General features: G+C 32.5%; 1 protein-coding gene across 1 annotated transcript in view; it reads right to left on the bottom strand.

Moving 5' to 3' along the window:
* The window catches only part of LOC133189313 (multiple epidermal growth factor-like domains protein 10), a 53430-nt gene that overhangs the window by 21795 nt on the left and 20057 nt on the right, over positions 1 to 11578 (bottom strand). Inside the window, exons 4-5 of the mRNA XM_061324706.1 lie at positions 2165 to 2302; positions 154 to 291 (exon numbers count right to left, since the gene is read on the bottom strand). Coding sequence (XP_061180690.1) covers positions 154 to 291; positions 2165 to 2302 — 276 coding nt within the window. The remainder of the gene's footprint in view (positions 1 to 153; positions 292 to 2164; positions 2303 to 11578) is intronic.

Below are 11578 nucleotides of genomic sequence, written 5' to 3'. Positions count from 1 at the left end.
TTACATCGATAGGGATTGTAATAAGATTTGTGGTCTTCATTTATGACCTCTCTATCTATTATTCCACCCTGAACATAAAAAAAATTAATGATGCTTCTTGCAGATAGGGACTATTCTCCTGAAAATTGACTTTTATATACCGCATATACTTACCTTCGTCACATCTATATCCTTGAGCCCCAACGTCACATCCGTTTGGACAACTTCCGTTCATGTGATTACATTGTTCTCCGTTGCTACAGTTACCACAGGTTAGGCTGCACTCCAAGCCGTATTTATTATTATCACATTCTGAAAATTATAGGGTATGCTAACAGAAATTCATTTTGTATTTTATATTAAAAAAAAATATCAGCTTATTTAAGCAATTATAACACTTCAAGGATAAAATTCTGGAACCATTCAGAAAAAAAAGCTTGAGTACAATTACTTTTAAAGGAAACTTAGATGAATTAAATGAATGCATGACATTTAATTTATGCATGTCTTTCTGCAGGTCGACATTTCCGTAATTCGACTCTGCTTTTCCTCGACAAGTAATACTGATTTTCCGCAATTATATCTTTTGCTTTTCCGCGACTTTTTATAACTTATTATGCTTTTCGGCGTCTTCTTTGAAGCAATCGCAGTCTCGTAATATATTGGATAAGGACATTGATATAAACCTTTAGCGCTGTATAAACGAATATTAAAATCAAGCACTGATATAAATGCTGAATAACCCACGTGCAGAACAGATCACAGGTACTTGTGGACAGGACACCCCCCCCCCCCGTTATTCAACCCCGGGGCTTGTTGGACATTTTTTTTCACAAATTATATTTATTGCACTTATTCATCATGTGTACCATAGGAAAAAATCGTGAAAACCCCAAAAAAATCGTTCCACACAAAAATACCCCACTATATACATTATAAGAGAGAAAGGTATGCCACTCCGGTTTGTTTACGTTGTATCCCCACTGGTCTTTCTGGGTTTAAAAACATGTATTTATTTTATTTTAACCTAAAATGTCGGTTCACACTGTCTCTACATATATTTCTGTCTTAGTTCATACTATCGGATTGACTCTGCATCTCGTAAAAATCCCACAATTAATCCTTAAACAGCATTGCAGTCAGTGCGTTGAAAAATCCTTAGGTAAAAGCAAAGGAAGTACACCAAGAATGTATCACTTATTACGATAACGTCCGAGAGAGTTTTGGCCTGACGTAATAATCTCTCTCGGACGTTATCGTAATAAGTGATACATTCTTGGTGTACTTCCGTTGCGTCTACCTAAGGATTTTTCAACGCACTGACTGCAATGCTGTTTAAGGATTAATTGTGGGATTTTTACGAGATGCAGAGTCAATCCGATAGTATGAACTAAGACAGAAATATATGTAGAGACAGTGTGAACCGACATTTTAGGTTAAAATAAAATAAATACATGTTTTTAAACCCAGAAAGACCAGTGGGGGTACAACGTAAAAAAACCGGAGTGGCATAACTTTCTCTCTTATAATGTATAGTGGGGTATTTTTGTGTGGAACGATTATTTAGGGGTTTTCACGATTTTTTCCTATGGTACACATGATGAATAAGTGCAATAAATATAATTTGTGAAAAAAAAATGTCCAACAAGCCCCGGGGTTGAATATCGGAGGGGGGGGGGTGTCCTGTCCACAAGTACCTGTGGAACAGATGTGCATTCTTTCACATTTTAATATGGACTCCTTTTATCTTCCGATTTGTTTCTGTATCAACAAATTCCATAACGTCTAGAACCCATTAACGACAAGTGTAAAATGTTGATTTTTTTTTTTTTCAAACAGTGAGTTAGTACCTACTACCCAATTGGGGAAAAGCAATGTGAAGTAGTCGCAGAAAAGCATACAGGATACAAAATAAAACCGCGGAAAAGCACGACGGCCTCAAAATTATAAAAATCATATGTGTTCTTTACTACACCATACAGTATCAAAATAGTTTTCCACTATCATTATATGTATTTTTCACATTTTGTTAAGCTTAGGTCAATACAGAAATCATTAAGCGGGTTTCTAAACAAGCATTACCAGTCAGAGTAACAATGTAAAGGATGTCATCTCTCTCTCTCTCTCTCTCTCTCTCTCTCTCTCTCTCTCTCTCTCTCACACAGGATGGCTTATTTATACGAACGTTCTTCACATCGTGGCCCTTTGTATCCGGTAAGACATCCAAGACAGGTCCCATCAACAATGTTACAATGTCCCTCCTGGCAATTCTGTGGACACGTTAAATCACAATTTTCTCCATAAAATCCTGCGGTAGGGCAACCTAATTGAGTAATTATTGATGATTTTAAATAACCATAATCACCTTTTGCATATGTTATGGTATTTTATGTAACTATCAATTAATGATTACAGGTTTATTTTTTATTATTATTACGTGAACAATTAATGGGGAAATTACATGTAATAATTAAATCGAAATATTTCTGTGAGGAATGTACATCTAATACTTAAAATGGAACTTCAATAAAATTTACTACAGGCTGCTGTTTTTGGATTACACAGAAAGAAACGATAACGTTTCAACAAAAACTGAAAGGCAGCTTTCAGTGAATTTTCGGTGATTATTCAGTCACTGAATGACAAATACATATAAGTGACCTTTCAGTTATATATCAGCTACAATTCTGGCATATTTTCGACACTATTCAGCAAAGACTGGTATGTTTCCGTGACCTTTCCTCTCCCTTTCAGTCACTTTTCAGTAATATTAATTTTGTTATCTATTCTTCGTCTTTTTTAAAAATTTTTCAGTTAAATTTCATGGAGAGAAATATCAGATTTCGATTTATTAACCATATTATAGCATTAATATTATAGTATGAAATTTAAAAGGCCTGTCTATTATTCTTTATATTTAAGAATACTCAGATAAAAAATTACATATTGATGTTTGTCTGAATGTCTTAAATTTAGTTTGTTTAATTAAATTTCTAATGGAATTTCAAATTGTAATCTAAGACTAAAAGCATATTGCATAGTATAAATATGACAAAGCGTATATATAATTTCATGTTATTGTATAAAACGACTGGAAAAATAAAAACAATAAATTATGTTAAGAATTAAGATTTAAAAGAAATTTCATTTAGACAACAATATAAGGATTATATATTTGCATGAGAATTCAAAAATTGACAGGGGATCATCTTTTATTTTATCCGTAAAAATGCAGATAGGTGATGAAAAATATGACTTCTTATCAATTCTTATAAATAAAGTAAAATTAGGGAAAAAAAATCTAGGGCATCTGCGATTCTGCATTTTAATTAATAAAATGCAATTTTGTTGTCTCTTTAATTTTTAAACTTAGGATTACTTAGAATTGTTTAGTTAAATTTATTATTATTTTTTATTTTATTTTAAATATTTTATCTTTAAGAACAATAAAAATTACATTTTCTAAGATGAAGTATATCGAATAACAACCGTGTGTTAATCGAAGGTGACTTTCACTATCTTTATAGAGTATTTTAAGATCTGTCTGCCCCTCAAATATGTGCAATTAACATTGCATATGCTAGATTTATATATTGAGGTATACATATTGCCCAACTCGTAGAGAGATAACAAATAAATTAGATTTGATTTCTATCAGCATAGTCATTTTTAATTCGATAAAAGATGATAATTCCCATGGGAAAAGGAATGTTATGATTTTTTATATATCTTAAATTTTCCCTGGATTTTGATATCAATATAGCAAGCCTCACCCTAACACCAAAATCCCTGTTAAAGACCCAGGAGCAGAGAAGATTTTCAAAGAACTCAAACATTTTCACTATATGATAGATAGAGACCCGCCCTAACACTATAACCCCTGACCCAGGGACCAGGATATTCACAATTTTGGAATAGCCCCCCCTTGCCCATCATAATTAAATACTTGGTTTATCTGCTAAATACCTTGGTGCAGTGAGGACGACTTTGAAGAAATAATGCAATTTTACTATATAATCAATAGACCCCCCCCTTTCCCCCAAAACGCTTCGCGGTTTATAAAGCGTAAACTGTCCAAAGTTATGTTATATCGTATATTGTATATACAGTATTTTAAGCTTCCTTTGTTTAATTTATATACACAGTGTGCCCCTCCCTCACTACCACCACCAATTATGCCACTTGTTTCTGTTTAAAATGATATTGGACATTATTATATAGTCTATAAATAGCCCCTATATAATCTATGCAAACGCAAACGGTTCATAACACTACATATTCACTGGATTTGAAGTCGTATTCACCTTAGGGTCAGTGCGCGTGCAGCGGCATTGTGACGTCACAATCAATACCCCAGCGTTAAAAACAATATGAGGTTACAACGGCCGGAGCCAGCTGTGTATCTGAGCAGGAAAAATGTTAGGCAAGTCTATCGCAGGATTATTTTCCAAACATTTCGATGTTTTACACACAGCGAAATGAAATCAGGGAAGTTATAAGTTGTATAATCTGTACTTTTTTATTTTTCTACGACAGAGGTTCGTTAATGAAAGAAAGGTATCGTCATGCAGCCTTCAATGTCTTATTTATTTAAAGCCGGACTATATAATAAAACAATTATGGACTCTTTCGGTGGTGAATATGGTTTGTTATTCACCAGAAAAATATCAGTATTGACCGAGGCGAATAACAAACCATATTAACCACCGAAAGAGTCTATAATTGTATATTATTTCATTTTTTTTTTTTTTTTTTTTTTTTTTTTTTTTTTTTTTTGCATGTTTAACTTTCTTCTTAGGACATTGTTTTCATAAACAGATATAACAGGTTCTACATATCGGGATAAAGGTGTTGTGGAACTCTTGATTGTTTAATTATTGTTCTTTGTGTAATGTCAATCTATACACATTTACATTATGTTTTGTATGTCGTACTATGACGTCATAATAGCATGACGTCATATACGTTACCACGACGTCAGGTGAATAACTTTTTTTTCTACAGTCTAGTTCAGAGTTCACATAAAAGAAGAAGGGCAAGATGAATTTATCAAAATTGAAGTTAATGCGTGCAGGAAATACATGTAGGACGCAGGTACGTAAAGGCTTCCAAGAGAATATCGCAGTGTACTCTGTGCCTTCACTTCTCTGAACTACAAATGTATGACGTCATAATTGAAAATGACGTCAAGTCACTGCACACTTGAGCTGCTATGATGGGGAGAGTCTCATAAACTTTACACCTTATTTCAATCTGCATATAAAGTGTCAGAAAGGTAGTGTGAAATAAACGTGTTTTAATTAAGAAATAAGGTATCATTTTTAAACATCTATCGGGATATAAATACGGGTTGGTCACGAGATCAAATTCCATAAAGCCCGAAGGGCTTTATGGTAAATTTGATCTCGTACCAACCCGTATTTATATCCCAATAGATGTTTAAAAATGATACCTTATTACTTATATTTACATTTGTGACTTATTCATATCATATATTAGCCTGATTATAACCTTTAACGCGTGAAATGTTTTATTTTTTCAAACTCAACGGCACAAGTTTGATCTATTGATTGCGCGTCGACCCTTTATGACGTCACTTAGAAATTACGTCGAACGTTTATGACGCGAGGAACCCGTGTTTATACGGATATAGATACGCGTTGCTTTTAATAGTGTTATATAAAAGAAAACATTTGCAAATGTAAATATTCTTTTTTAAAAATCTCATATATCGAATATCATAGATAACTTTGTTACTCTTGTTTAAAAGTCAGACTGTTCAAAATATATACGAAAATATACGTTTTGACATTTACCCTTTTTATACCCTTGGATAGAAGTAAAATTTATTATATGTGTATAAAAGAGCCTGGCGCAGGTGATTAATGAGGATTTATTTGAGATCTTTTGTGGAGATATGTAAGAAGAGTTTCCCCTCTAACTGAATCTTGCTTGGGAAAAATGTGTGATGGCTTTGTTTTAATACAGATGACGATATTGAGTGGGAAATACCCTCAAATTTGTCGGTAAGTTGAATTTATTGTGAAATATTTTGTAACAGAGTAATAGTTTAACTTTTCCCAAGCACATTTCGGGTTCACAAGGATGCGACGAGTTTATTTATGTAACAAAAAGTTAATAATAATTGTGTTAATCAGCTGCGCCAAAGCGATTTATGTGAAACACTTCAAAAAAGTAGAAATGACCGTCATGTGATCAATAAGGTCATGTGATATCGTAACAAATACGTTTATATATAGCCTAGAGAACTCTCTATATAAATTGGCCGTAGTTAAGTACATAACTTACAAATAAAAATAAAAATCGACCTCGCAATGCATTGTTATGTTTTGAGCGCATTTAAAGCTTCGGGAAGCCTTAACATTGCTGCGGAATGCTGTGACGAAACTTTTTTAGAAACTTGAGGATGCAAAGGAAAAATTAACAAAAATATAATAAGAGTTTCATACGAGAAAGAAACCGGGAAGGGATGGGGTGTTGAAATAAGAATTCTAAAGTTGACTCAACCAAACAAGCATTCTGAGTATTGCATTAGCAATACTACTCCCCTACCGGCAAGTGTAATCTGGTTCCCGAGAAGAATTGAAAATGCCATAATTCCGTCAAAAATCAATGAAGCGGAACGAAATGCAAACTTGATCTATAACTCATCAAGGTAAAGTCACATACCAAAAATCAGCTCAATATCTTCAAGCGTTTAGAAGAAAATTGCGGAAAACCCTTAAAAATTGAAGTGGTCGTAATTCCCTTAAAAATCAGTGAAACGAAACGAAATGCAAACTTGATCTGTAACTCATCAAGATACACTCACATACCAAAAATTAGCTCAATATCTGCAAGCGTTTAGGAAAAAAAGTGCGGAAAACCAAGTGGGACAGACAGACAGAGGGACAGACAGGCAGACAGACGGACAGACAGAGAGACAGACGGACGGACGGGCGGGCTCAGAGGAAACCTATAGTCCCCTCCGGTTTCACCGGTAGGGGACTAGTAACAACAATACACATACCATCTCACAAACCAAATCAGTCATTTCAAATCTCTGATAGTCAGGAAATATATATATATATATATATATATATTAAATTTAATTGATATAATAATCAAACCGACAAATCGATTTTATTGATGAACAAAATTGGGATAAACTCGGTTAATTTAAATGATAATGAAAATGCCCAGTATCTATTTATATCCAATGTATACTTTTTAACGTCGCGGGTTTGCTGACGTCATTAAAACTGGGTACGCAATTTATATGGTTTGGGCGACTTTCTTGTGCACATTTGATTATGACGTCACAATGAAAAAGAAATTTCAGTAGCTATAACTTTTGTTGGAATTGGTATTTTATTGTTATATTATTTAAGGCACAACTTATCACAAATAATGAAGGCTTTTTACGATTTGAATAGTCGATACATATTTAGATATAACTTTTGTTGGAAATGGTAGTTTAGTGTAATATTATTTATAGAACTAACTGAAGTTATCAAATATATTGAAGGCTTATTACGATTCGAATCCAACACTGGAAGTATTACAAAGCGTTTCATTATGTGTTATCAATCGCATCCCGGAGAGCTTGGAATTTTCGGCTTCTCGGATAGGTCCGCGAAATTGCGATTGATTAGATATCACATGGTATCGCGAAACGATACAGGCACAAGTTTCAACTGACCTCTTTTCCTTTGAACGTATTTGAATTAACAGTTTGTTTAATTAATAAAGAAATCATTATATAAACAATCGCAAATACACCTATTACATTAAAAGTTTAACCTTTATTTTTAAAAAGGACATTTTAAAGATATATTTAAAGGTTTATCACATATTAAAAACTGCTAAGGTACTATGAAACATAAACTAATACAATTTTTGAGCGACACTGACGTCCTGTAAGTAAATCTGGGGTCGAGTCACCTTTTTCCTATTTTTGTATTCTAATACCGACAATTTACCCTTAGGTCGTAAAGATGCCCTTAGATGCGGGTGATTTAAACGAAATATTTACTAATCGGGGGCACATGAAAATTAAATGGAAATATGAAACGGAAGAAGAAAGTGTAAAAAAAAAAAAATTGATGTCTGCATATTTCATGTTTTCTTATGCTTTAGATAAATAATCATGCGAAGTTTAAGTTTAAGAAGTGAGTTTAACAACGAAAAAATCTCTCTTTTTTATGTTTCAATCGAAACGATAAATTTAAAAACAGCTTATAGAGACAAAAGGGTTACATTATCGATAGCATAGAGTACATGTTAGAATACAAAAGTAGGAAAAAGGTGACTCGACCCCAGATTTAAAAAAGAAAAAAAATGGAAGGGGGGCATTTTTATGTATCAGTCGAAAACGATATTTTTAAAAACAGCTTATAGAGACAAAAGGGTTACATTATTGATAACATATACAGGGTGTTTCAACAAACATTCCCCGTCTTTTGATGTTTAAATTTTCGCACAATAATAAGATATTTACAAAATTATATCTGTATTTTATAGTACATTTTCCGGCAGAATAATTTGGATATAAACTATGTAAGATAACGTAATTATATTTTTTCCACTGACATTTTAATGACATCTTCAAAAGTCAGGTTGTCAGGTTTTTTTCCTCCAACAATGGCTCTATTGATATCTATGAAAACAGAAAATCTCCAAAAACCACTAATACGAGGGTTGTCCAAAAAGTTCGTGGACAAATGCTTAATTTTCTTTATAAAGTCCGCAATGGCAAACATGTACGATAATATCTTAATATAGACCATGATTGAGTAAATGTACAAAAATTAAAACAATGCACACTATTTACTGAATATTTTAGGTGTAAATACTCTGTATATGCAAGTTGCACGGGCCAGTCTGACGTAACGCTTATTTCATGATAACGTCAGAAATATGAATTTTGAATTTTTATCGCATGTTCATAGACGCACGCTATTTTTCTTTATTATGCCACATTGCCAAATGTGTGCAATAATATTTATGTATAGATTTTAATGAATTTAAATTTTAAAATTCAAAACAATACACAATAATTTACGAGCGTCATCAATATTAACGCTTCGTAAACACAAAATGCACAGCCCAGCCCGACGGCGCTATATTTATAACAACGTCATGAATAGGAATATATCCTATTTTCATCAAATAACAGTGGTTTTCCAATTCTTGTAGTGACTCCCGAAATTTTACACACCGTTGAAAAATCGTATACACCAATTACAAATCACTAGAATTATGGTGGCATATTTCTGCCCCATCTATTCAAGTTATTTTTCTATAGATTATGTTGACATGCAAGCTAATTATGTCAACTTGCATGCCAACATATTTATTTTGCATGTCAACATAAATAACTTGCATGTCGACATAAGTAGCATCTAGCATATTGGAAGTCACATATGGGCAATATTTGAGATTTTTGAAGATTTTTTATAATTTTTATCTGATTACAATTTTCTTGCATGTCAACATAGTTATGTTGCATGTTGACATAACTATCTTGCATGTCAACATATTTATCTCTCATGTCGACATATTTGATAGAAAAATAACTTGCACATAAGGGACAGAAATATGCCACCATAATTTTTATTTTCTGCAAAAAGTTTTATTGCCTTTCTGCTAAAATATATAGATACGCTAACAAACTTATCTTGCATGTCAACATAAATAAGTTGCATGTCAACATAAATAAGTTGCATGTTGACATATATATATTGCATGTTAATATATTTATCTCGCATGCCAACATAAATAACTTGCATGTCAACATAAATAAGTTGCATCTAGCATGTTAGAAGTCACATGGTGGCGATATTTGATTATTTTGGAAAAAAAAAATTAAATCCTTAATTGATTATATTTTTCTTGCATGTTGACATAGTTATGTTGCATGTTGACATATTTATATTGCATGTTGACAGAATTATCTTGCATATTGACATAATCTATAGAAAAATAACTTGCATACAGGGGGCAGAAATATGCCACCATACTAGAATAAATATTTTCCAATAAATTTAAGTTGTTTGAATAAATATTTTGTCTTTGACGACGTTTCAACCATATTAACCATAATTGTGTGATTGGACGCTGTCCCGTTCGGATGGCCGACGTCGCTTCTTTTGTTAATTTTTGAAACATACTTCTTGCGGTTTTCACTTAATATTTTCATTGTCTGTTTAGTAAGCGATACTAAAGGTATCAGAAAATGGCGATAACTGCTTTATTTGTGAGATATTAAATTTTTAATCAGCTTTAACTCGTTTTAAAAAGAAAATAATCATTTCAATCAGATCACTTTATCTAAAAGTTCATTGCATTTTAACCCTGGTCCGTGCGCACTATCGGCGACCTTTAATGACCAAGATTTTTACAAAAATATTAAGTTCAAACAATAAAAACCAAACTATTCCTACTTGGATTTTCATAAATAATATTTTGGTATACAATAAGCATATCTTGAACCATTCATTTTAACAAAAACGCCATTGTCCACGAACTTTTTGGACAACCCTCGTTTTAGTGCAAAAGATTTTGAAAAAAGAAGTACTCAGATGAGAACTATATATCTTTCTAGGAAAAAGACTATTCAAATGATGTCAAATTTTAAGCTATACAGGACTTAAGAGACAAAATGAGGTTACTGACTGAAATTATTGCGGCGATTTCGAATACATAAAATTGGTGTTAAATTGAAAACTGCTGCTGATATCCAAACTTTAAAAATGCCTGTCTTAAAAATAATTTATTCAGCATTGCTTTCAACTTTCATATTGATAAAAATTTTTGGTTTAGTGGTTTTCATTTTTGCAAAAATTTCCTTGCAATAATATTGTCTAACTTAATATTGAAACCGGAAATTCGGGACATATTTGTTGAAACACCCTGTAGTACATATTAGAATTCAAAAATAGGAAAAGGGTGACTCGACCACAGATTTAAAAAGAAAGAAAAATAGAAAGGGGGGGGGGGGGGTCAATACCCCAAGTGCCTGTGTAAGTAACGGCTTACATTGCTGTATCTACATATACTATGCTTTCCATGTCCAACCAGCCGAATTAATGTTATATACATTGAAAGTCTTTTGAACCCCCCCCCCCCCAATCTGCCTGTTGATTACCTCAGATAAAATTAATTTTTAGATTCTCGTCCCATTTACCCCTCTAAAAATGTCTCGTTCGTTTGGTTTTTTTTTTTCTATTCTTATACGTATAATCATAAAATCAAGTTCAGATTTTTTTTAGTTATCCCCTGACTGTATGTAAAAATATTTGTTTTTTGATATATACTGAAAATATAATGTATTTAACCGGGACGATATTTGGCGGAAATTCATTCATTAAGATGTTATCGTAGCTATGAGCGCATTGCTGAATGTTCTAAATAAAAACATTTCATATGTATACTTGAATAAGAGGATAACCGTTTTCCGCCAGCACACTGAAAAAATACACATCCAAATGTAGGATACTTATCTACGAAAAACAAAAGAAAAGAAAACAAAACAAAACAAAAAGAAAAGAAACGGTAAGAAAACAACACATAAAGAAAATACATTGAAAGAAAGAAA

Source organism: Saccostrea echinata, unplaced genomic scaffold, assembly GCF_033153115.1.
Source record: "Saccostrea echinata isolate AGI-Se365-2 ecotype Australia unplaced genomic scaffold, CSIRO_AGI_Sech_v1 ptg000017l, whole genome shotgun sequence".
NCBI classification, from domain to species: Eukaryota; Metazoa; Mollusca; class Bivalvia; order Ostreida; family Ostreidae; genus Saccostrea; species Saccostrea echinata.
This window is presented reverse-complemented; position numbering and strand designations above follow the sequence as displayed.